Source organism: Aspergillus neoniger, assembly GCF_003184625.1.
Source record: "Aspergillus neoniger CBS 115656 unplaced genomic scaffold BO87scaffold_53, whole genome shotgun sequence".
Lineage (NCBI taxonomy): Eukaryota > Fungi > Ascomycota > Eurotiomycetes > Eurotiales > Aspergillaceae > Aspergillus > Aspergillus neoniger.
In genome coordinates this window covers 86,366-111,639 of record NW_020291181.1, presented here as the reverse complement: position 1 = coordinate 111,639, position 25,274 = coordinate 86,366, and the positions used below count along the sequence as shown (strand labels likewise).

The window sequence follows — 25,274 nt, the reverse complement described above, 5'->3', positions numbered from 1 at the left end:
TCCGTTGATCGCGGACTGGATTGTTGTCGCCTTTCCTCGGTCCTGTCGCGGTCCCTCTTCCGACTTTTGGAGACCAGGATGAAAAGGCTGGAGTTATTACTCATCCTCTACTCTCGACGATGAGATCATAATAAAAGCTTTGATTGTGAGCTCAACTTGGCGCCTAATTCATAGTTCCATATGTTTGTTTCCCACTGCCTCTCCTAAAATAGCGATGATGCCTGAGATTTCAATGCCCATACACGTCATGATGACCTCAAAGTGCAGTGGATCCCCCGGCTTGGCCATAAAGCTTGGCACCCAGGGCCACGATGCTTAGCCGGAGAGATTTACCCAGCCTTATGATCCTACCGTATTCTAGAAGGTTTTCTACTTGAATGTTACCTTCTTATTACCCTCAACCATGGCACCCGTACGGTCTGTTTTGTCTTCCTTTCCTTCTCCATCCGTCGACATGCCCGCTGATGACCACCCCAGATTTCGCCATGAACCCAGCTGGTCCTATCACCAAGGTGTAGCCGGTTCGATGCTCAAAGCTTTCCTCCGTACCTTTACTGCCCTACACATGAAATGGCCGCTATCCCTCAAGCCACACCACGAGTCGGATCGATTCGTGCTGATTAACCCTGCCACCCGGGAGTGTTACACCGGAGTGATGGTGGATGAGGCCGTCAAACCCGAGACCATCGGTGCCACCTGGTATCCAGAGCCCTTTACTCGCGGCACCTCTCTTCCGGATGGCGAATATGTTATCTTGCACCTCCACGGTGGTTCTTACATTCTGGGTGACGGTCGCTCCTCCTCCTGTAACTTTATGGCTCAGACCCTCCTCGAACAGACTCCCGCCAGCTACATGCTCTGCCCCCAGTATCGACTCGCCTGCAACCACAACGGACGGTTTCCGGCTCAACTGCAGGACGCACTCGCAGCATACGTGTATCTCATTCACATCCTCCAGATTTCGCCCTCTCAAATCGTACTCAGCGGCGATAGCTCCGGCGGTCACCTCGTCCTGGCGCTTCTCCGGTATATCGTCAATTTCAACCGGCCAGATCTGTTACCAGCGCCGAAATGCAGCTGGGCCTGGTCTCCTTGGTGCGACGTACCTGCTGCAGTCGACCCCAGTGCCTGGACGCAGAGCACCAACTACAAAACCGAGTATATACCAGGCTCTTTCCCAGCCTGGGGAGCGAGACAGTTCCTTGGCGATTTGGACATTACTCCAGAAGTTGAGCCCTACGTAGCTCCCATTTGGCATCCGTTTGTTGTTCCCTCGCCGGTGTTAGTCATCACCGGCGGTCGCGAGGTTCTTTGTCAGGATCACAAGAAGCTAGCACAAGAGTTTCAAAAGCTGCCCGGAAATCAGACATCCATCGATCTGGTAGTGGAGGAGAAGGTGCCGCATGATGTGTTGATGATTGGGTGGATTATGGGGTTCAAGGAAGAGGCCCGTCATTGTGCCACCAAGGCGGGAGAATTTCTACGTCAGGTGGACGCTTCGTCCAGTAGAAAGGATGATACTCCTGAGATGTGAATGGGCTGATTCCTCATTGTATATATAGATGCTATGTTCCGGTTGGTCCCTGCCGGGTGCGTGGACTTTGCCTGCATTCCATTACTGATGACTTATTCACTGGCGTATATCTCTGTTTCTACAAGACCAATGAATTTCAGGCCCGGGAAATTCAAGTATCCTTGACGTAAACATACTAGTTTGTTTCATTCCCACATCCCATGAAGGGAATAGTGTGTGGTAGGGGTAGGAGGGGGTTAGACCAGTTTGCGACCGTAGGAAATTGTGGTGATCATGGCGGTATATTTTACAGCCTCGACTAGGTACTGGTGGTAAGTACTATCCGTTAATCCCGGAAAGCTTCACCACATTCAGGTTACTCACATTCAATCCACCTGCTGAGACAAGACAAGGTGATGTCTCGTATTAGCTGCCTATGATCCAATGTTGTCATAAACAGTACCATTGTGGAGTGGCGGGGAAAAAAAGAGGTGCTCGGATAGTGCTGGGGACCTTGGGTGAATTCAAGAGTAATAATAATAGCATCTGACCCTTCCACTTCTTCCCCTGCCTACACATCGTTTCTTTTACTGAATTACCTCCAATACATGGTGATGGTGGCAAAGCCTGGGGGATGATTAGGTTATTTTCCAATGTGAAAGCTGAACGCTTAGTTGATCTCATTCAGTATGTACATTTCATATAGCACAGCTACATTCTTTTTCCCTTTTCACCCTTTCACGATATCCTTCATATTCCGCCCTGGTAGATATGTTATTGATAATTCAGAGGTTCGCAGACAACACTCCCGCCCTTTGAGCCGTGAAGGTGGCAATCAGATCCATCAACGCCGGCGACAATGCATCATATGTCTCGAGACCGAGGGAGTGGAACTTTGAGCGCACTTCTTCCATGCCCTTGGGGTGGAAGCCCTGCTCGATGATGGAGGAGACGAATCCCGCGAACTGAGGCTCCTGCCAGCCCTTCTGATCGGACAGCTCGGCGTGCACAAAGTCCAGGCCCTTGAAGGGGTGGTCCTTCTCGATGCGACCGAACATGTGCACCCCGCAGCCCTTGCAGGCATATCTCTGGATGGCGGCGGACGCGTCAACGATGGACAACTTCTCTGCGTGTTCGGTAACGGAGACGGCGTCGCGGGGAACAACTCCGACGATGGAGAACAGCGAACCGGCGGGCTTCCAGCACTTGGAGCAGCCGCAGGCGTGGTTGTGAGCGACGTTGCTGGCCAGCTTAACAACGACCTTGTCGGAAGCGCATTTGCAGTAGAGGTTACCACCGGGGAAGTTGGGGTCACCTTTGGTGATGCCGTTGTCGAGGAGAGGGTGGAGCGAGGGAGACATGTTGGATGGATGGGTTCTGAAGGGTATGCGACCGTGAGGAAGATGGATGATTGAACTGGTAGAGGATCGGGATGCCAATGACTGCCTTCTCTACCATTTCTACTCTTCTATATAGGCCAGGAAGAGCAGGGATGTTCCCCTCACTCTGTCGCAATCACTTTCCCTCCATCCCCTCATGCGGGGGGAAGTGAGGGAACGCGTCGGCGAAGTTCCCGGCCCTGACCGTATTGGCATCAATCATCCCTTGTTTTCCCACGGGAAAACATTACTCGACTGGGACAGCGGACACGAGCGACTCCTACCGGTGGAGATATGTCGAGTCGGTCCGATCGCGACCGAGATTTCCACTGAATGAGGAGTGATGAGGACATTTGGGATAGAGCGATCGCAAGGACCACCAGGCGATGCAGCCGGTTCACACGGTTCGCCTTCCCGAGACCTCTTCTGTTCTTCCCTCAAAGCCTTCGGAAAAGCCGCCCGTATCCCCATTGTTGCGTTATTCACGGATATCAACCCAGCAATTGTAATGTCATATTCGAGTGATATTTGCAACTTTGCCCCTTCTCCCCTTCGGATATTTTGTAAGATAGATATCCTCGTCTTGATAACAGAAGACACTTGTTTCCTCCTTACTCGGAAATACTCCGCCACGGCTTAAAGGCAACGGAGGTCATTCTTCCTTCGTGAGTGACCTCCATCCTAACTCTACATTTCCCCCTAAGAATTCTCAAGCTTCAATGTAAGAACCACTCAGATTGAGAGGAGATGCTACATGGTCTGTCCACCACCACCACCACCACCACCACATTGACGCGCCCGCCGACCGCAACTAGTCAACGAAATGTGGTAGATCCGAAGAGATTATCGAAGTTTCTGGCAGTAATAGCTTGTCCGACTGCAGTATTCAGGTTAGTACACGACTTTTAAAGCTTTAGGGCTGGGTGATGAGCAGGACAATCGGAAGGGCTTTTCCTCGCCGCGACTACAGCCTTTCTTGACTGGCCCATAGTGTTGCGCATGTCGAGAATGTTGTCACTCAGCGTTGCGCTATTGGTCGAATGTCAAAAGATGCAGCTAGCTCTTGAAACAATAGCATATTGTGGACTGGAGACCGACATTGGGCTACGAAGGTTCCGACATGTGCCTTTTCCCGTCAATTAGCGGCACGGTGCGCCAGCAGGGAAGGCTTTGCTCTGAAGAATTTGAATAAAACCTACAACGAGTTTGTGCTGGATGGTAGAATTAAAGAAAAGGGAATACTTCGAATCAGGGATAAGGGATGGAACACTGGCAGACTATGAGATTTTGCTGTGCAACATTGGACTTGTGAGATAATATGATCTCCGTGAGTGCGCGGGGCAATGGAGCGGGACGGCGATGGCGATAGAGTTCGACCTCCCTCTCCACCATCTCGATGATCCGACGCATCGTCGGAGGGGACGGTTTCTTGAAACAGCTGAGAGGTGCGATCCCAAACCTGCCACTGGAGCTATCGTCAAATTATACGGAGTAGTCCCCCACCTGTCCAGTAATTGGGCCTCATCTGCTGGCTCCCTTTGGTGGCGCGGAGAACGGGCCGGGATAGTGCTCTCCCGTGTGCGCTGAACGCGAAGGGATGATCATGGTCTCCTCGAGCTGACACTATCCGCAGTGGAGACCTCACCGAGGCTGCCATCAGACAAATGTTGTGAAACGCTCGGAGCAGGTTTACCCCACGAGGCTAAAGTAGATCGGCCGCGACGGCGTGGCCAGCGTGGTGCCAACCAAAAGGCCACAACGATTCTGAGTGGATATTCCCCCTCTTTTGAACGACGAAATGGATCCAATGCCTTGCGGGCACAGGCGGCTGTTCCCGGAGAACATAACGAATGGCCGACCTGGATGTGAGGACCCGTCGCCAATGGGGTTTTTACAGAATGGCTGACGAGGCAGCCGAGGGCGCCTCTATGAAATATCTTGCCTGCAACCTTGTACACTGATTGCAGGAAGACCTGGATTGACATGCAGGGCCAATGTACGACTGCAGAAATGTCATCGTGCAGATCCCTCAACCAGCATCAGCTGCACATAGCCCCGCAGAAACCCCTCTTGCAAGCACCGGCTTGGTCAGCAGGTCAGGTCAGCTTAAAAGAAGTGTCAGGGGTGGAGAGGTGTCAGTTCTCTCTAGCCAGGTAGCACATCGTCTGTGTTCACTGGATAACATGGGTTCAATCTCACAATCGACCGGGGAGATTTACCGGCCCACGCCTGCCGAAATTACTATCAACAACCACCAGCCAGGTGACCCCGAGAGAGTTCTGTTCAAGAATGTTCGCATATTAGACTCGACAGGCAGCCTCCCTTACCCAGGAGACGTCCTCATCCAAGGAGAACGCATCGTGGCTGTAGGACAGGTTGATGAGACAGCCTCAACAGGGGCCTTGGTGATCGATGGAGGCGGCAGCAAGACGCTGATGTCCGGCCTGGTTGATGCTCATACTCATCTGAGCTTCAACAATGCAAAAACCCTAGATGGGCTGACTACTATGCCACTGGAAGAGCACGTCATTGCTACCGCCCACTCGGCTAAAATCTATCTTGACTGCGGCTACACCATGTGTTTTGGCGCGGCCTCTGCGCGTGCCCGACTCGACATCGCCATCAAGGCCTCTATCAAGTCCGGCCTCATTCCTGGACCGCGAACCCTGGCTAATACGCCAGAGACTACCACTACCGGGGGCGCCATCGTCCCTGACATATCAAAGTATGCAGACGGCCCTCACGAGATGCGGAAGATAGTGCGGTCATTCATCGAGCTGGGAGCGGATAACATTAAGCTCAGCATAACCGGTGATAACATCACTGACAGTATGCCGAGCGACGAGACGTACTTCACCCTGGAGGAGACAGTTGCTGCCGTGGAAGAGGCCCACAACCGAGGAAAGCGAGTGTGCGCCCATGCGCGTAGCAAGGAATCTGTCAAATTGTGCCTCCAGGCAGGTGTGGACGTGATCTACCACGCTAGCTTCAACGATGAAGAGAGCTTGAATCTGTTGGAGCAGCGAAAGGACTCGGTCTTTGTAGCACCGGCCATCAATCTGCCCCTTGCCACTTGTGCGGGAGATGCTATCCCATTCGGGTCCACGATCGAGATGGCCGAGCAGAAGGGTGTCAAGGCAGAGGTGGAAGCCGCCTGCAAGTCCATGAAAGAGATGCACAGGAGAGGCATCCGGGTGCTTCCAGGCGGGGATTATGGTTTCGCATGGGCACCACATGGCACGTACGCGCGGGACTTGCATCATTTCGTTAAGCATTTTGGTTACACGCCAATGGAGAGTATTTTAGCGGCCACTGCCCTGGGAGGGGAGATCATGGGCTATCCAGAGCAATTGGGCAAAGTGCAGCCGGGGTATTTTGCTGACGTGATATTAGTCGATGGGGATCCTCTAGCAGATATTACTGTTCTGCAGGATACCTCGCGGCTGCATGCCATCGTGATCAACGGCCACATTCACAAGAATGTCTTATCAGGTCCTGCTTAATGATTAGGATGAGTTGGCTGCATCTGGCGAGGATGTTTTCATTCACTAAAATGTATCTTTCCGGCGTGTGTAGTGTATTTACATGCTAATATTGCATCAGTGTGGTGGACTGGCCCAGACAACCATGAAGCTGAGTTTACACTAAGCCCGAGCTCAACTCCTAGAGCAGAAGTTGTGCACATTATCCAAGGGGGAGATACCATAAGTCTTTGCACATGCTTCCCAATCAACTCACGTTTCGAGTGCCACCAGAGAGTTCAGCGGAGCTAATCCAACAATTGAGGGGTTGACCGAGTAGGTCGAGTAGACTAGCCCGAATAGCACAAGCCACGGCGAGGTGTGGGGGGAGGGACAAATATAAGCACCAGGAGGTATTCGGGAACAAAGGAGTGCGAAATCTGATACGACCAGTGTAACAATAATTCATAGAGTCGCGTAGCTAGTTTGTCCCTTTGTTGGGCCACCGAGGTAGTAGCCATGTAGGCTGATGGCCATGGTTGCATAGGCCGTGTCATTATTTGCTCACACGGTATGAAAGAATTTGTCGTTCGCTCCTACCTAGCTAGAATCTTTCGCAATGCCCACTTGTATCATGCCATGTCCCTGTAAAGCCGTCCAGGGTGGGATTGTGCTTTCTGATAGAGGCAAAGAGATGTTGGCGTACAAGCACCAGGATGAAAGCTTGTTTTCTGGCACATCTTGTCAACCAATGTAGAGTTTTGATTGCACTAATTCAACTCTTTGGGTGCTTGATACAGGGACTACTAAATGAATCGGGCCTGGATTACCACAGTACAGATTATAGTTCAACTTAGACTGTATTACCACTGGCTGGCTCGCCAGCCTGTCAGACTACTGACTCAAGCGAGTCTCCACAGCTGGGCGCAGCCTCTCCCATCCCCTCGCGAGGTGGTTTTGCTGAACCCATCCGACTACATAACCTTGGTGTTCGTCTTTCAGCTGCTCATGGAGCCTCTTGAATTCTAATATCATTGACTAGCTGCCAGGCGCTCACGTACGAGCGATTCTTCGTTGTCATAATTGCACCCTCCTCCTACCCAGCTGATTGTCGTCGTCGTCTTTACCTCCAATATGCCTTCCTACGAATTCCTGTCCCTCGCTACCAAGCCACCCGCTAAGCTATGTTACAGCTTTCAGCCCGCTGTAGGCACGGATAAGCCAGCTCTAGTCGTTTTTGTCAATGGTTTGGGCTTACCACAGACATCCTGGGAGGGCGCAATCGCTCGCCTGCAAGCTCAGCCTCCCGCTCATGGTCTCCCCGCCCTATTGACCTATGATCGGTACGGTCAGGGCCAAACCACAGACCGGGACCCTGACGACGTAAAATCTGAGGATCCCATGCATGGTCATGATACGTTGGCCGTTGTTCGAGATTTGCGTCAACTTATTACACAGATTGCTTCGGAGAAGCTGGGTGTATCCGACCTCAGTCGTCTCCCCCTCGTTTTGGTTTCGAAATCGTTTGGCGGTGCATTGGTGCGTCTTTACGCGCAGGAATATCCTGGAACAGTGGCAGGGCTGCTCTTCCTGGACAGTGTGCTCGCCAATTCCGACTTTATCTCCATTTATCCTGACCCTGATGCACCGGACTTCGACGCGACCAGCTTGTCAGAGGGCGTCTCGGTGGATGCGATCCGTGATGCTCGGGCATACATGCAGCGGGTCTTCCATCCCAGCAATGGCAGCCGTGAGGGCCTCAGTCGGAAGAATTTGGCGGAACTTCTCCCGAACAGCGATGGTCCTAGATTGCAGGGTCCAGATGGTCAGGGCCCGTGGGTGACGGTTATTGGTCACGAGTTCGAGACGTTCAAGGTCGAGTTTGAGAAGATGGGCGGTGCACCACCAAGGCTGACGGAAGTGTATATGAACCCCTACTGGCACCGCTTCAATGAAGGGTTGGCCAAGCTCACCGACTCGGAACGCAGTAAAGGCCCGTTCCAGGCTCCGGGAGCCGGCCACTTTGTGCAGCGGGATAACCCGGACCTTGTGGCCAACGAACTTCGCGAAATGCTTGATAAGGCTATCTGATCCCCTGGATGTCTTAGCCCAAGATCCTTTATACATGAATACAATGGCGGTGATATAGAGAGTGACCTGATGGCGTCAGCTGGAAGGCTTCTACAGCTGGCTCCTTACATATATAAGCTAGTACTAGCACATAGGCTTGTGGTTTATAATGAATATACTTATTGGTTACTACCCGTCCAGTAACGAGCAAAACAGAGGAGGGAGACACTGCTAAACAACACTATCAAACACAACAGTAGATGAGAAACCAGGTCCAAGAATACAAGTGTTGTAAGATGGACAGACTGTGAGTCAGTCTTCATGTGATCAAAATATCGCTACGTTACGCAACTACATTGACTCACCAAACAATCTACGCCGAAGCACAGCGTACAAGCGTCTAAGGTAGACTCTTATGAGCATATATAAGCTAAAGGATCGTCTAGATGAACAAGCCAGATGCTAAAAATGCAGACAATGAGAGACAAGACCTGATGGCAGAAATAACTCGAAAGACAGCCTTCGACTTAGATGCGCCCACTTCATGGGCTTACATATGGCTGTCTGATCTAGAAAAGCTCAGACATCTTGCAGAGCTGGAACCAGAAGATTTATATGACTTACTGAATGCCTTTTGGAATCGGAAACTGGTTCAGCAATGCATGTTCACGATGTTCTGGTATATTTATCTTCTAGACAATCATTTATCAAGGGATGCAGCCTGATACCTTGATTAATCAACCAATACTAATTGATTGATTATACTTGTATCATCACTACAATACAGTCCTTAGACTTGATGATTTAGTAGCTCAATAGATTGTAGAGGCATATGCCTCCCAACTCAGGATTATAGTTGGCCGGGAGTTCCGGAATCATAAATAGAATAGTAGGCCCCACTGACCTCGACAGCTTCAGCCACCAGAACTTAATTCTCAGCTCAGTCTTCTCCTTATTGACCCCGCATGGTTCCAAGGCAAATAGTGCCTTGGAGTGGAGGCGATGCGCTAGTAGATTTAGAAGGACTAAGTTCTCCGGCTGCTCTGTACCTCTGCCATCAGAGAATACCGCCTTGTGCCACTTATTCACTCTTTCTTCGGACCAGAAGCTCCGAAGAGTAGACCAGAAAATTCCATTTGATCCGTACAAGCACGAGGATGAAAGCTTGTTTTCTGGCACATATTGTCAACTAATGTAGAGTTTTGAGTGCACTAATTCAACTCTTTGGGTGCTTGATACAGGGACCACTAAATGAATCAGGCCTGGATTACCACAGTACAGATTTAGTTCAACTTAGACTGGTTCTCAGGAAGACGTGACGGGTGCCCCCCCCCCCCCCCCCCCCCCACGGGGGCGGGGGTATTAATCGTTTATCTTCGGTTGTAGGAGTCTATTGTCTTTTCCAGTGTTAATTGTGCTAAATGCCTCTCGAGGGCAAGTTGCTCGCATTTTTATTTGGGTATTTTGGAAGATATATGCGAACATGACTTTGGCTCTCTGACTGATTTGATGGTACCGGCTAAATACCTGCACCAGTTGGTCTTCTTCAAGATTATATGTGCGGCACGGGTAAGCGTCAGTCCGTGTGAGTAGGTGCCAATTGTACTGATGTAGATTCGTGGAGTCTGTGCAGTCCGGCCCTTGTGTTTGAATGTCTCTTCTGTCAGAAGGTTCTGGAAGGCTGTTATCTAGGGATGCTGGTCCGCAGCGGCCACCGGGGCGAGGTGTGGAAAGTATTAGGGGTAATCTTTGAGGATTGTCTGGTAACGTTAGACTAGTCCCCGGTATATAGCTTAAGGGTTATAGTAGAAAAGGGGGATAAAAAAGGGAAAGAAAAAAAAAAGGTAAAGCAAAGAGGGGGATAAACGAGATACAGGTTAAGCGCCACTACGGGGTACTGCGAGATGATGAGGATCTTGCCGGGGGCGCCGCTTTCTTCTTTCTTGTTCATGTTCTTCATGATCTCCCGGACTTTCTTCCAGCGGGAAGACCCCTCAATTGCAGCAAACGAGTTCCGACGTCGTCACTACGATATATTCGCCGGAGTTATTCTCTGGCGCTGCATATAAATGTAAAGCGATATGAGTATAGCACTAACTTGCTGCTCTCGGGATAGCTCCTGGCAACAATGGAATGTGGTGTTCTTTTGAGTCTGTCGCTGGCCTGCTAACAATGTCGCTCACGAAGATGTCTTCTTATGTATACAGCAATAATGCGATAGTGTCAGATTCTTCAGGGGTCACCATGTCCCCAATAAGATAATTGGGTTCACTGGCCCATGTTGCCGCTGCTGCGGTGTCGATCACTGATTTTCGTCGAAAATATTCAAGTCTCCTGTCTGTAAGGAAGCTCAACCGGCCTCATGCTTCAGTTCCAATGGTAGGGCAGGTCTCTTTACATTCTGGTTTCTTCTAACCCTCTTGCTCAATCACACTAGTCTATCAGTTACCCGTGTTTGTTTCAAGGCATGCAAAATCAATGGATTTTGAAAAATTTGCAGGCAATTGGATAAATCATCCCCAAGATGCATGTCTTGCCCTGCCCATAAAGCCTAATTTCATATATAAGTCTGGGACAGCATTAATGCTCTTATTCCTGCTATTATATAGGTAATATAAGGCTATTATTTGACCTGCTTGAAGGGGAGATCGCTCCTTGCATTGGGATGGGTAGATAATTAAGGGAGGGAGATGGAGAAAGAAAAGAGAGCTGCGGAAGCGCAATATATATAGCCATCCTGAAGATGCCATCCGTGAAGGGCAGTCTGACCGTAGTGGGTTTCATGGTATGGTATAAGGGAATAAGCAGCCACTATTCACAATTGAGGTGAATCGCCGCCTATCATAAAATGCTATATATACGCAGCGGCGGAAGGATTTAACGTATGTTGGCTGATATGTGGAAGCGACATATCAGCCAATGAATGGTTGGAATCAATCGACAGGTTAGGTAGAATTGAATGGACTGATATTCTCTGCACAGGTGAAGATATATTTCCACAGCTGAGGCCAGGGTAACTTAGAATTTTTGCTATATTCATTGTATCTCAATTCAATTCATAGGATTAAATTTGATGGCACCAGTAAAGAATGGTGCTAATTATGCAGATGCTTCAATGAAGTGTGGATATGCTTCTGACTGTTGTCAAATTCTTCCGGACCCCAGAAACACAGGCATTCAGGAAACAACCATGCTGTGGCATGAGGAAGATAGGACTACAGCCTCATGGAGAGGCATCGTACCTATAATTTTATGTTAAGGAAAATTTCAGATGTGACTAGAGTTGGACCGCCACCTCAGTACTAAGTATGGAAGTCATTACCGTCTTTATTATTTCTTAAAACTTCAGGTTCCAGCTCATCAGCATTATCTGTCTAATAATCCGGATCCTCCAGCTCGATTCGCTTCCACGTCACCTAAAAGCTGCCTTCTACTTAGCCTCCTGGAAAACATATGGCCATCTGTATTGCTCCTGGAGGACTTTCTTTATTCCCGGATACTGCAGATTAAAAGAATGTGTTAGGCTCAGACTCATAATATGCAAAGAATAGAAAAGTCTGCATACCATATCCTGGTAGTATTTATTATATAATTTGTGAGTACACCGTGACGGGCTTGGGATGATTTTGAGTGATTGGAGCTGTTGCAGATACGCGGCTAGATAGCTGGGAGCATGAACTGGAGTATATTTGTAGTAATCGTCCATATTATCACCCGGGGGTGTAATACACGGCTGTAGGGCATTGCTAAGAGGCTGCTGCTGTTGCTGCCTATCAGTTCCATTGGATGCCTGCATTGTGGGGCAGTAGAAAGATATTGTGAAAGGGCTTCAAGACGCCGCAAGACATACAAATTTCATTCTTGGCCTTCTTCAGAGTAAATTTAATGAAGACCATTCCAAACAGTTCAATAAACAGGAGTAATCCCTAGTTGCTATTTTTTGTTTTTCTTCTTTGCCTCTAGTTCTTTGCTTTTATTGTCTTTTTATATGGATGTAGCTGGAGGGCCTCGACAGAACCCTGCTCTTGTAATTCGCGGCTTAGAAGTATCATTTCGATCCATGATATCATTTCGATCCATGATGTGTGTGATGGTCGAGTCGTCCCCTGTTCTGTATTTTGGCGAACATACTGCTCTACATTGCTTTCTCCGAAATATCGGTGTGCTTAACGGAAATTCCTATACTGCCTTTGCTAATCCCCATTCTTATTGCCTCATGTAGATGACTTTTTACCTGGTCACGGCCCATTTTCATTGCAGAATTGTAGCGGTGTCGAATCCCTCAGCATGCTACCTCAAAGACTGCGCCACAGAAAGTCAATTGGCTGCCCTTACCTCTTCGGTTATGTATAAACAGTGGCCTGTCTCTATCGCACTAGCTAGAACCACACGGTGGGTGGGTGTAATATGCGAATCGGCATATACCAACTGCTTATGTAATTTTTCATAGCGCCCAAGTAGCTCTCTAATGCAAAAGAAGAAATAAAAATAGAAGACAGTTAAGATACAGATATCGTTATTGGCATTTATTCAAAGTCGCTAACTAAATGTGTACATGGTGACCTCCGCTTAATTCCAGGTCTTGTATTAAATTCAAATCTAAATAGATTTGGGTACTTCCGCTCTCCCGCCCAACTGTCATGATTAATATTGGCATGCATAATTTCTGAAGAGACTTTAGATATATATTGATGACTAAGTACATAGAACTTGAAACCGGTCATAAGGGAACACACTAGCTGTTTATAGGAACTTATTACTATTTGTACTGCTCGACCAGCTTTCATATGAACACTACTGCTAAGGAAGGAAGGACTAATATTGTAAGACATGTTTCCTGTGGTATGGATATGCTTGTGTATAACATATCCGGTTGGGGTATTACTGTGATTCAGAGTACAACGCTTGTATCGTTACCTCTCGCTTTTCCCAGGGACGAACTGGAGGTTAGTTTAACTGCCATCTATCATACGGGAAAGGAATGTGCGACGAGCCAGTCAGAGACTGTATCATCTGGAACCGCATTTGAACTATGTGGCTGTTATATACCCCCATAAAATCTCTTACAACTGACACCATCGACCCACTATATCCCGCATCGACCCACGACACTACAAAGAAGACTGAACACCTTGAGCAATCCATCATTATCTCCGGTAGAGCCGGACGTTCACTAGTATTCACGTGGATATACCGATTTTAAGCGTTCTCTTCATGTTTTCGGAGTGATTCCTGGCTTCAATTTTGTGCATATAAATGTGGATGTAACCTTTCGAAATACTCTTGTACGCCGGAACTTGGTGGGCATACTAATCTCGTTTCCAATTTTCACTTTTACAAGCCCTTATAGGATATTCAGTCATGGTAAATTAGCTCATTAATACTCCTGGCTTATGCGAGTGAAAGTGCTATCCTGCCTGTCGCCAGTTCTCATTCCTAGCCGCGACCAATGGAACGGTCATCGGCGAGACCAACTCCTAGTTGCGTCGCATATGCAGTGTACTACTACCACCAGTGGGTAGTCCGACGGACCTATTGCCCAAATTATCTCTATAATGTATGCCTGGCTTCAGATAGACAGCTCGGGGCGGATCCTTGCTATAAACTGATTATCTAGGTATACTAGCTTGTTTGGTACTATTAGGTGGACTTGGGCGAAAAAAGAACTTAGTAAATAATTTATTAACATCTTCCAGTACTATTAGTATATTTGAATATGATTTCATTGTGATTTTAGGCTGCTGGATGTACTTCTACGACACATGGGATATATATTCTTGATCATTTATCATGAATATACTAATTCCATTAGGCTTATCCTAACCAGTATGGCCAATCCTATCTTATTTCATGTACGACTGCCGACAAAGGCATCTAGGTATTGAGGAGAAGTATGTAGTGTTCTCCTTGCCCATGATTGTTTTCGGGGTAGAATAGCGGATGTATAAGAAAGAAAGGGGTGAAACTGCCATAAATGTCTAGATCAATTGAATTGAGCGGAGACTAAACCTAGGATAGAAATGATCATCCAGTTCGGAGGCCCACTGTGAAAGATTTGGCCAATAACAGACAATCTTCAGAGTGCGTTCGGTCTTGTCCCCAACCCTAGCGGGGGACGGGAACTCGGGAAGATTATACCCCAGTAATTGATAGCCAGACTTCTATGCCGGCACAAATAGATAGACAGCTAAAGTGAAATGTAATTCTTCTATAGCTTGAAATAGAGGAATCTGTGGAGACGGGGTGATATTAACTCACTTCTGCAGTCCCCACATACCGGCCCCACCGTTTCACCCGAACCGGATTCCATGACGAATCCCGCTTAAAACATACGGGGATTCGTCATCGGCAATAAGGAAGAAGGACAAGTATTAAGAGTCAAGGGACCTCTGCTGTAGTGAGGTATAAATGTACATTCTTTTCGAAACATTCAATAGCATACACTCTTTTCGAAATACTCAATAGCATACACTCTTTCACCTACCCACCGCTCGTTTTTCTTCCACTTCTTCACCTTCCTTTCCAAACTGCAGCGAACATGAAACTTGCCAATGCCTCAGTTCTAGCAATGCTACCGGCCACTGGCCTGGCTGCCTGCGGCACTCCCTACTCTGGCAGCCAGATCAATGGTACGCTGCTCCGCGCCGTTGTGCTTGACATGGGCAGCGACTCTGCCAACGTCACCGCCACCCAGTACGACCGGTACTTCAAGCAGGGGAGCGCTCTTGAGGGCGTCAAATCTGTCATTGCCAACAGCGATTTCTACATCAACCTGTGGGCCATCCCTGGCACCGAGTCCGCCTTTCAGAGTGTCAGCCAGTGCATGAGCGACGGCTATCTCGTTAACCAAGTAGCCTGGCTGTATTACAACAGTACTACCGCGAAGTGGTGGGGTGGCTACGAGGCTGAGACTGAAGCAGACAGTTACAATGCTGCCGCCCTGTCTGTTGTCACCAACCTCGTGGCCGGCCTCGAAGTGCGCTTCTGGGACACTAATGGAGATGGCTACACCGATGTCATCGATGCCGACTATCTCGAGGGCGTTACCGTCGACACCATCACTCACAACGCCAACGGGACTTACTCGATTTACCGCGGAAATATTGACGTCGCAGACAAGACGCGCTGGGAGGGCACCAACTTTGACGCCGACCTTTTCGCCGGCTCCGGCCCGGCTATCCCTGAAAATAACTTTGACACCACTATCTCACCCGGCGACGTCGCGCTCTTTTGGTACGGTCCCAAGGGCTGGGCCATGAAGCGGGCCCAAGAGGTCGTCGGCCTCTTTGTTGGCGGCGCCGACCACACCTCCTACGACATTGACGGGGTGTCCTATGAAGACGCCATGCGCTTCTCACGCGACAACCTGTTCATCTCCAACCGGCCTGGCGAGTTCACCGACGCTCAAAAGTTCTTTAAGTTTACCAATGATTCAGCCGCTGGCCTCAATGTCAGCCTCTGGCTTGTACCTGTTACCCACACCACCGAGTACGGCGCGCCCGTCGGCATGACGAGCGACGGCAACTCGCGCATCTTCCTCGCCAGGGCTATTGCCCAGGCCCAAGCGCAGCTAGCCAACGTGACTATCAGTAGCAACGGCTCCAACGTCCCGTCCACCCAGGAGTGGGTTAATCAGGCCAATTACACTCAACTCCACGACGCCATCGCTAGGGCCAACCTTTCGCTTGCCCTTGCTAACAGCTCGTCTTTCCTACTTGACTACCAGACTTACGTGCTGTACCAGACTCTCAACGGCAGTAGCACCGACATTGGTGCCGCGTTCGCCGGCTTCAGCTACACTGGCTTTGAGAACGCAGAGAAGCTCGGGACGGCCTAAATTCATCTTTCTTATTCCCCCGAGTCATTGATCTCAGTACCCTTGAATTATTTATAGATACTATGTAAATAGACGCATCAAATAGCATAGTCATATAACCTAAACACCTCCAATCAGGTCTAGTGTAGCAATGTAAGAAGGCAAGGATTTCAGAGAAGAAAGTACCACGATTATACTGGGTCGAGTTTGAATGTCATTATTGGAGGCAAACTGAAGTAATCATATACTAATATATTCCAGGGGCGAGTCCATCCTGGCAAAAAAGAAGAATGCGCATCGCGATCTCGATCGCTGTCTGGGGCTGTTGTTTCAGTGGGAACAATAGTACTTCAGTGCCAACTGCCGTCTCTGCCGTTGTCCGAGCTCAACTTCGGAGATAGCAGCAACCATGGCCTGGCCGTGTTCTTTCCTTTATCTCCGAACGGGTGCCACGCAGAGAGGCGGTACAAAATTTAAGGTAAGCTCATCGCTTCGTATACGTGGCAGATTGGGTTGCTCCACGTTGATGGCATCAGAGTCAGGGGCTATGGTTCAGCAAACGCTTGCTAAGCACACTGTGTTGTAATGTAATTGGGCCATGAACTACCGGCACAACAGACCACCGGCAGACCCGCTTGGGAGATCAGCGATGGGGCCTATACTGGATCCACCTTAAATATCGAAAGTCGAAACATTCGGCGGCAATTCCACCCTCGGTCCCACCCCTTGGGAATGTTCCGTCGGTAAATCCGTCAGGCACCACTTGCTTGCTTCTGGTGGCTAAAATACTGGTCCCTTCTGTGTCGGTGTCACAGAGAGTAGCACAGAAAGTACTCTTCTTAGAGCTCATTAACATGTTTCTTCTACAATGAATTCATTCATTTGACATGTTGTCTTTTGTCCCTAGTACTTTTCGAATGCCCCATCTGTTTGCACACTGGCCGCGTGAAGAGCATGTACTCACGGTCAATGTATAACTCGGACGTGGTTGACATTCGCAACCCCGGAGGTGGGAAGGAGGGGGGGGGTGGGTTCGGGCTATAGATATGGATCTCGGCAGTTCGGAGAATGGTCTTGCCGAGGCTGTAGAGGATACTCATATTTCCATCATCTGCCAACCTGCTGGAAATCCTTCTCAGCAGCTCAGAATTACAGATGCGGAGTTCAAAGACGGGGGTCAAACGGTTCGTGCTCAATGCCTGGGCCATACTTCCCTCGCCCCCCCGGATTTTATGATAAATGACTGGGTAAGACTTCCAACGCCCTGGTAATTCTTTGTTGCCGAACCGGCCCACGAACCAGACGTCTATCAGCATATGAAGATATCAGCATATGTAGACGTCTGGAGTCCTTACACAATGATCGAATCTGGTTGTTTGGCACGAGGTTGCTGTCCCTCGCGTCCCTTCCTGACACCTCGATCATGCTGTTTTGGCGCACCAAATTTCCCTTAATAAACCTTACTGAACAAGGGGATACATCCTGCCTAATAACAGCAATATAAATATTGGTTGGCTTGTTGCTTCAATCATTATCGATCTATGAATACTCAACAGGTATGTGTTCTTTCACCGATAGCATGTGACACAAAATCAATGCAGAGGTCTGGTGCGAGAGAACAGCAGTGAAGACGTTCCTTATTCATTAGTCAGGCATAAATGTCCTTAGCTTTACATGCCAGCCAGGTTGGCAAGTTTTCAGATTGGGTTGGGCTTGAAAGTCTTCTGGGTGACAAAGATCAATAGCCCTCAGTGCTGTAGTAGTTTGTTCGGACATATAGAGCAATTCTAAGTTGCGCAACTTCGCATGTTAGGAGCAATAGGAGGCCCGAGGGGGACGCTCAGACGCGATTGCTCCAGTAGATTGTAAAGCGAAGTGTGAGATAGTTCTTTCCGTAATAGTAAGTAGGTATTAAAGATGGTTACCATAACATCATAGCAAAGTCGTTCAAAAATCCAATCGACGATCGGTCGGAATATATATGATTCTTATACGTGCATTTCGAAACTAGGTCCGTTAAACATGAGACAGAAGGGTGTGGCATTGTTAACCTCATTTGTTGAAAATGACACAGTCTACAGGTAAACTAGATAGATGTCCTCGCAAGAACGGCAAGAGGCTAACTATGTGCATTTCTTACTGCAAAATATGGGGACTGGGGAAGGCATATGGCAGTATCCAAGTTATACCCTCGCCAAGCACCATCAGGGACTAGCGGGAGCCCAAATCAGGGTCTGGACCCCGAATTGGCTTCTGACCTTGCCCGATGGAGACTAGCCGGCTGGTGTTTTGCCCGGACGTGGCCTGAAGCAGTTTAGATCCGGTCGCAGTGTTGCCTCTTCTGTTAAATCTTCAAAGTCAGCATCACGAGCAGGATTGGATGGCGGAGAAGGTGGCTGCCATCATCACGCCTCTTTTGCAGTCTCTCCTACCTTTCTTTCTTTCTTTCTCTCTGAATTATTTCGTTGTTGCATCGCTCGTTATCCCGCATCTTCCTATCCACACACTCGTTCATCCACCATCACAGCAATCAGTCACTCGTTCCCCATTATGATGAACCGGACACTCCTTCTCGGTCTGGCTGCTGCCGGCCTGGTCTCAGCCAAGGCCACCGTCACCTCCATGTTCATCTTCGACACCGATCCACAGCCATTGGCCGCGTCCATCATGGGTAATGCAAGTCGTCCTTGTATTCATCAGCTTCGTATGCCCCCTTCCACTAACCGTGATCTAGGATGCGACCGCGACAACCTACAGTATTAACTGTCCACCCGGCACCGACTCCAGTGATTGTGGCATGGGTCCCGGTCTCACTCTGATCGCCGGTCCCAAAACCACCATGATCCTGGACGCTCCGGACGAGGATTTGTATGTTGATGGTTGTCAATACCCTGTACATTGGTCATGACTGACATGGTTTGCTGCACAGCTACTACACCTGCGTTTGCTCTGTCGATGGAACGACGCACGCCGTCTGTACCGAAACAGCCTTGGGATCCGGCGCCAACTTCCCAGGAACCAGCAGCACCACCCTGGATGGTGATCTGGATTTGATGCCTGTCACTATCACGGCGGGCTCCGTTACGAGCGTGGCTGCCTCCGCCGCCCACGCTACAACTGAGGCTCAGACAGCAAGTAGCACGGGTTCCGCTGCTACTGCTACGGGGAAACAGTCGCAGGCATCTGCCGCCTCTACTAGTGCTGCCATGGCTGGCTCCGTCACCTCCTCCAAGACTGCGACTGCCTCGAATGTCAATGCTTCTGCTACAGACACTGGCAAGGCCTCCCTGCTCAAAGGTGACGCAGCGTTCCTCTTCGGAGGATTTGCTGCTGCTTTTGTTGCAGCTGTCCTCTAAACCAGCCTAGAATCATGTCATACTCGCATTTGATAGCGCTCAAGTCTCATAGAGGGCACGTATGTATAATAACATGGAATCATATCACACTTTATCGCAAAGTCATCCAAATTGCCTTCTAAGAGGAAAGCCGAGATGGATGCAGATATGGATGCAGATATGACGTGAACGTGTACGAAAGGACGACTAGATACTCGTAGGCGTAAGCGTGCCGAACGGTGATCGTCAACTTCAGAATCCCACGACCAGTGGCTCATGCGAAGCTCCCTCATCATCATATCACATCGGACAATAATTTGCCAACAGTGTTCCAGGTATTGACCCAGCGCCTTGCGGTTAGTAGGATGGAGAGGATCATGCGGGACTTCCAGGGTTTGCCGTGGTGTGTAGTCTGCGAACTCCATCATGATAAGCACCAATTCCAGCGGAAGCTTCGTCGCATACATGAGGATCCTTCTAGATTTCTGGGGAATGATTGTGGGATCACATGATATCTGTGGTCACCGAACCATGACACCATCCACAGGAATGCACCTAATCATTAAAACCCCTCCAAAAGAACATCCTGATAGGCAGTATAACAGACCACAAGCCCATTTAATAGTACCAACTTTTATTCGTAAGGAGCCTGCTGGAAAAGCCTTGCAGAAGCCCCCTTATGCCGTTCTGTATATTGTAAATCTCGCGACGCTGTGAGTGCTCGGCAAGAGCAAACTGGATTTGCTATGTCTGAGTAAGGTTTCAATTAATCAACCAACACTAATTAATTGAATATACTACTAAAGAAACTGGCTGTAAAATCCTTTTCTAGCTGATACTATCAGATCACTAAATATCTACATTCTTATTCTTATACTGTTATATTTATATATAGATTATCTTAGATTATAATATCCACGAGGTCAGATAGCCTAACCAAGTATTTTACAAAGTTTATTAGCTATAAGATCCAGATTATTCTGTCATATAAAGTAGCTGGCTAGTTTTTTAATTATATTTTATATTAGTGAGCTTGACCAATCCCCTATTAAATAAAATATAATTTAGATTAATCTCTTATTACATATATAAGTGGTTCAGCAATTCATGTTCACAATGGTCTGGTAAATTTATTTTCTAGACAATAGATCTAATTCATCAAGGGACGCAGCGTGATACTAGATTGCAATCACAAATATCATCAGTAATCTCAGTCCTCATCCCACAATCGAAAGCGGGGAGAGATTAAGATCAATCCAGCTGTTTCTGGTCCAGCCAAAGAGCTCCATTCATCAACTGAGGTATCGACATCCGACCACTTGTCCAACAGACTATACGCCCTCGAAAAGTACAAAGCTCTTAAAAAAATGTATGTTTGCAATGCTTCGTATTTTCGTGTGTCAGACGATGAAACTCGTTCTTCATCAGGGATCTCAGTATCATGGTTCTTCCATGACAGTGCTGTACCTGCTTCAATACTGACGCCTCCATCTTCACGCTATGTTGACCATTATGTATGTAAACAGAAGCCAGGACTACATTTCAGTACTACTTATCTAGGTGGTGATCCCCAGGAAATCGAATTCAGAGCCCCTTTATATAAGCACAGCTACATTTTACTGTGGAGTGAGCTGTTGCTGAATGTACGGGCCGAGGGCTCTCCCTGGCTGTTTTTCTTTTGCTCAAAGTATTCCAATTTATATTAGGGTAACAAATATATACAGTATATGATAAGCTTATTCCTTATCCAGAAGCAGACGAAATTCTCAATATAACTTTCAGAATGGAAGTGGGGGTAGCACTGATGGCCGAGGATTTGGCCATAACTAGCTACAGTGAATATGTCGAGACCTTTTCCCCATGTCCTTAGGTATTACCTCCTCCAGCCTACCCTTTCGTCTAAGGAACCCAATGCTCGTGAAGGTACCATCTTATTTCCACTGTGCGTGATGAAAGTCTGCTGGATCTAGACAGCGCTGCCGCTCTCCAAACGCGTACAACCCTAGCATCATGCCCGTAAAAGCCACTCCTACGGGTGGTGCTGCCGTCATACTGCTATTGTCCACTTCTCCTATCCAGTGAATCAAAGCATCATCCGACTCAACGTCGCTGAGTTCCTGGAATCCAAGCCGGTAGCTATCTCCGCACTCAATCACCAAGCGAACATCCGACTGGGAATGACGTAGACCGAAGTCGACTACCTCGCCTCCTGGAGAACGTAGCCGAACAATACGCTGGCCGTCTTTCCCCAAGCGAATTCCGATGCTGCTGTAGGTGAAATATGTCCACCATACTACTGCACCAGCTTCGCATACCTGGTTCCTCGGGCAAAAGGACAGTCGTGTCTCCCATGTGCAGAACCGATGAGTCTGCTTGCGAAGGAAAAGTGTGGGACACGCTGGAATTGACAAATTATATGGACCGCCGTAGAGGCGAAGGAAACCTGGCCGCTCTGTGAGGGAGTAGTCACGCACGACCGGGGTATTTTTGCGGTACCATCCAAGCTGGAGCTCGCTTTCTGAAAAGTCATCACGCCATGCGACTGGAACTGAGAGCTCATCGAGGTGGGGACTTTCGGAGTGAAGGGAGATCTTCTGGCCACTGTTGACAATGGGCCAGTCGTCCTTCCAATCTACCGGAGCTAGGAAGGTTTCGCGGCCCGTAATTAACATTAGCATACTGTGCACAACATGGAATTGGAGAAGTACTCACCGAAAACAGATTCCTCCCACTGCCCATCCTTCCAAACCGGACGTACTCCTAAAAGGACAGCCCACCACTGCCCCTGTGCATCTTCCACTAGATCCGCATGTCCAGTATTCTGAACGTCATCGTCCACTCCATTTCGCCAGAGAGGGTTATGCGGCCCAACCTCCCATGGCCCAAACGGACCGGCAGTACTGCGACTGACCCATTCGCAATGGCCGCTCTCGGTGCCACCCTCCGCAGTGAAAAGATAATAGTACTTGCCGCGTTTGAAGATATGTGATCCCTCCGCGACACCCGAGGAAGACTCCCTGATTAGTTTGGGCTCTGAAGTGGAGGCACCCGTCTCCAAGTCAACAGTGACAATGTGGACAGCAAAGTCTTTTAGATTTGCACCTGGAGTTCGCTCAAGCTTGCGATATGTGCTTGAGAGGTAGACAGTGCCGCCGTCATCCCAGAAGAGCTGCATCACTAGTTAGCTGTGATTAATTGGGAGGGGGGGGGTGGGGGGGAGTCAAACATCCTGGTCAAAGCCAACTTGGTCAAAATATACCGGGTCCGACCACGACTTCGAGTCCCAGATATCAGTGGTCTTCACGTAGAATCCGCGCGGCCAGACGCGGTCATCTTCCTGAGGTCGATAACGCTGGAAGCAGGCAGCGAGGATGTAGAACACGCCGTCGTGATACCGCAATGTCGTAGCCCATACACCACCACCTGGCTCGGGGGTCTGGATCTGAAGTTGGCTGGAACGGGTGAGGGCATGGCCGATCAGGGTCCACTGGATTAGATCCGTGCTATGGTAGATGGGACCGCCGGGGAAGTATTCGAAGGAGGATGTAACGAGGAAGAAGTCCTTCCCAGCGCGGATTATGGAGGGATCGGGATTGAATCCCGGTAGGATTGGGTTGATGTACATAGTCAATATGGGGATGGGAGGGATATCGTGGGGTAGTGCTGACATGCGGGCTAATTTATGTGTTCTGAATGAGTTGTAGGTGATTGGTGGAGAAATACGGGAAGTGGCATGCAATGAGGGGATCGCTGCCAAGGGGATTTCGGTGTCGAATGAAGTTCTATATTATCATGTACCGTCTACTAAGAATTTCCTACGAACGTGCTCGATGGTTCCATATCCTCTTTCCGTCATAAGCATTAGCAATAAGACTTCTTGGGGTTAGTCGTCCTACGCCGTAGTCTGCCGCCGGCGCAGCCAACAAGGCCAGCCATACGGAACAGCCGTGAAATGGGTCTCAAAACGCCATGACTTCTTTGGATCGACCTGTTCGATGTCGAAGTCGCGGATAATAGTGGCAGAGACCTTGGAGATCTCAAAGTGGGCCAGGTTCCGACCGGGACATTGGTTGTATCCAGCTCCCCACTGTGTTTGTATTCAATATACTGCAATGTGTCCTCTCTTTCTGAAGGCAAAAAACTTACGTGGATGAGGAACGGGTCCATCTGTCTGGCTCTTTCAGGGTCAAGCCATCTTTCCGGGTTAAACTCGTCACAGTCAGGTCCGAACAGCTCTGGGTTCCGATGGAAAGCCCAGGGGTTGATGCTGAGAAGTGTCTGTTGCAACAATGTCAGCATGCTTGCCATCAATGGAGGTTTATAACTTACTCCTTCTGTGAAATGCCGTCCGCCAATGGTGAGACCACCCGCCGGAACGACACGAGGCAGCCCAGTGCCGGTAGCCGGGTGATAGCGATAGGTTTCCTTGATCTACACTCATCAGTATGGCTATCGCAATCGAAGAAGGGTCACATACACAGGCCTGGAGGTAGGGCAGCTTTGCTGCCTCAGCATAAGATACCACATGCGACAGATCACCCCGAGCGTGGGTTTCATCCACCTCCTGACGCAGCTTCAGTAGGTAATGCGGATGGCGGAGCATGTAATAGAAGAATGCCTGTAGCGTGGCACTCGTAGTATCAGCGCCGGCGCCAATATTGGCGACAGCAGCTCCAAAAACCTCCGCCTCGTCCATGCGATCGGGATACGTGCGGCGCACATGCAACCAGCGCTCCATCATATCCAGTCTGACGGCGGGGTTCTTCTTTCTACTATCGATGGCAGCCAGGCAGGTGTCGAAGATATGCGAAGAGGGTTGCAGACCAATTCGACTGAGCAATGGGTTCCCCAAGGTGATATTGTGCAGCCACACGTAGTGCCCCATGATGGCGATGTACAACGCCAGGGCGCGAGTATTGGCGATGGCATTGCGGATATCGGTGCCCGTCTCGAGGAACCGGAAAGGGCTGGAGAAGGTCACTTCGCCGACCACATCAAAGGCAAAGTAGTTGAACCAGCGATCGAACTCTACCGGTTGCCCGGATGCAATCAGTTTATCGAATTGATCCTCAAGGAGTCCAAGAAGAGCATCCACGAAAGGCTCGGACTTGATAATGTTTGACAGGGCATACCCCGACGCTACATTGCGGGACTTGCGAATGTGGCGTTGAGGATCCAGTTCTGACATTTGGTTCACATAATGATAGTCTGGCAGGCTAAAGATTGAGTACCACGATCCCTGGTGCTCTTAGCGTGGTGACTTTCATACGGGGATAAGTTACTCCGTGAACATACCTTTGCGATGTTGGCATGAAGCAGCAGGCGCACCGCATCAGGATGGGCGACGCTGACCTCATTGTCGGCAATGCGGACAAAACTGCCTGTTCCACCTATTAGTAAATGAATTGTATAATGGCGAACCGGTGGAGATGCACGGACCATGTCGGCGATGAAGTTTCACGATCTCCTGTTCCGTGTGGCCCTTGATCAACTGGTACACCTGCCAGAGGCTCGAAATTGAGGCCAGCCAAGGACCAGGAATATTCCGGATAGAAGTTGCATAGCGCCTTTTTAGGGCAATTACCGCAATAAGGATAAGCAGCAGGAAAGGCACCGAGACTGGCAGGGATGCCAGATTCCCAGGGAGCCAAGCGGGTGCAAACAGAACGGTCATGTTGGGTCCTGGTGGGTGACCAAGCA

General features: G+C 49.2%; 8 protein-coding genes across 8 annotated transcripts; 5 read left to right on the top strand and 3 right to left on the bottom strand.

Annotated features, from left to right (window-relative positions):
- Window positions 1–309: 309 nt before the first annotated feature.
- BO87DRAFT_197039 (alpha/beta-hydrolase) lies at window positions 310–1,674 on the top strand. The gene is made up of 2 exons (XM_025618514.1): window positions 310–417; window positions 478–1,674. Exons 1-2 carry the CDS (start codon window positions 404–406, stop codon window positions 1,532–1,534), a joined length of 1,071 nt encoding a protein of 356 aa, XP_025474641.1. The 5' UTR covers window positions 310–403; the 3' UTR covers window positions 1,535–1,674.
- A 518-nt stretch (window positions 1,675–2,192) lies between these two features.
- Window positions 2,193–2,942, bottom strand: BO87DRAFT_380797 (S-(hydroxymethyl)glutathione synthase). The gene has a single exon (XM_025624376.1). It carries the CDS (start codon window positions 2,872–2,874, stop codon window positions 2,299–2,301), a length of 576 nt encoding a protein of 191 aa, XP_025474640.1. The 5' UTR covers window positions 2,875–2,942; the 3' UTR covers window positions 2,193–2,298.
- A 2,133-nt stretch (window positions 2,943–5,075) lies between these two features.
- On the top strand, window positions 5,076–6,395 carry BO87DRAFT_419864 (dipeptidase; the record flags this gene model as incomplete). The annotated part of the gene is made up of 1 exon (XM_025626973.1): window positions 5,076–6,395. One exon carries the CDS (start codon window positions 5,076–5,078, stop codon window positions 6,393–6,395), a length of 1,320 nt encoding a protein of 439 aa, XP_025474639.1.
- A 1,092-nt stretch (window positions 6,396–7,487) lies between these two features.
- On the top strand, window positions 7,488–8,444 carry BO87DRAFT_369587 (alpha/beta hydrolase; the record flags this gene model as incomplete). The annotated part of the gene is made up of 1 exon (XM_025621991.1): window positions 7,488–8,444. One exon carries the CDS (start codon window positions 7,488–7,490, stop codon window positions 8,442–8,444), a length of 957 nt encoding a protein of 318 aa, XP_025474638.1.
- A 6,448-nt stretch (window positions 8,445–14,892) lies between these two features.
- Window positions 14,893–16,260, top strand: BO87DRAFT_449279 (uncharacterized protein; the record flags this gene model as incomplete). Its single annotated transcript, XM_025628349.1, has 1 exon — window positions 14,893–16,260. Exon 1 carries the CDS (start codon window positions 14,962–14,964, stop codon window positions 16,258–16,260), a length of 1,299 nt encoding a protein of 432 aa, XP_025474637.1. The 5' UTR covers window positions 14,893–14,961.
- Window positions 16,261–18,789: 2,529 nt separating this feature from the next.
- Window positions 18,790–19,595, top strand: BO87DRAFT_401594 (putative GPI anchored protein; the record flags this gene model as incomplete). Its single annotated transcript, XM_025625622.1, has 3 exons — window positions 18,790–18,915; window positions 18,974–19,107; window positions 19,169–19,595. The coding sequence occupies 3 exons, from the start codon at window positions 18,790–18,792 to the stop codon at window positions 19,593–19,595; spliced, it is 687 nt and encodes a 228-aa protein (XP_025474636.1).
- Window positions 19,596–21,384: 1,789 nt separating this feature from the next.
- On the bottom strand, window positions 21,385–23,211 carry BO87DRAFT_369583 (glycoside hydrolase family 43 protein). The gene is made up of 3 exons (XM_025621990.1): window positions 22,801–23,211; window positions 22,287–22,743; window positions 21,385–22,233 (listed from the first exon to the last, which is right to left on the bottom strand). The coding sequence occupies exons 1-3, from the start codon at window positions 23,197–23,199 to the stop codon at window positions 21,506–21,508; spliced, it is 1,584 nt and encodes a 527-aa protein (XP_025474635.1). The 5' UTR covers window positions 23,200–23,211; the 3' UTR covers window positions 21,385–21,505.
- A 211-nt stretch (window positions 23,212–23,422) lies between these two features.
- Window positions 23,423–25,272, bottom strand: BO87DRAFT_380794 (cytochrome P450). The gene is made up of 6 exons (XM_025624375.1): window positions 25,014–25,272; window positions 24,870–24,955; window positions 24,052–24,813; window positions 23,904–24,005; window positions 23,721–23,852; window positions 23,423–23,661 (listed from the first exon to the last, which is right to left on the bottom strand). The coding sequence occupies exons 1-6, from the start codon at window positions 25,246–25,248 to the stop codon at window positions 23,467–23,469; spliced, it is 1,512 nt and encodes a 503-aa protein (XP_025474634.1). The 5' UTR covers window positions 25,249–25,272; the 3' UTR covers window positions 23,423–23,466.
- Window positions 25,273–25,274: the final 2 nt, after the last annotated feature.

Bases quoted from the DNA above. Each gene is read 5' to 3' on its own strand.
- BO87DRAFT_380794 (XM_025624375.1), bottom strand. From the start codon at position 25,248: ATGACCGTTCTGTTTGCACCCGCTTGGCTCCCTGGGAATCTGGCATCC. The intron at 24,814-24,869 runs GTATGTTCACGG...TAAGAGCACCAG, and splicing joins TTCATGCCAACATCGCAAAG to GGATCGTGGTACTCAATCTT. The intron at 23,853-23,903 runs GTAAGTTATAAA...TTGTTGCAACAG, and splicing joins GACGGCATTTCACAGAAGGA to ACACTTCTCAGCATCAACCC.
- BO87DRAFT_369583 (XM_025621990.1), bottom strand. From the start codon at position 23,199: ATGTACATCAACCCAATCCTACCGGGATTCAATCCCGATCCCTCCATA. The intron at 22,744-22,800 runs GTTTGACTCCCC...CTAGTGATGCAG, and splicing joins AAGTTGGCTTTGACCAGGAT to CTCTTCTGGGATGACGGCGG. The intron at 22,234-22,286 runs GTGAGTACTTCT...TGTTAATTACGG, and splicing joins GTGGGAGGAATCTGTTTTCG to GCCGCGAAACCTTCCTAGCT.
- BO87DRAFT_380797 (XM_025624376.1), bottom strand. From the start codon at position 2,874: ATGTCTCCCTCGCTCCACCCTCTCCTCGACAACGGCATCACCAAAGGT.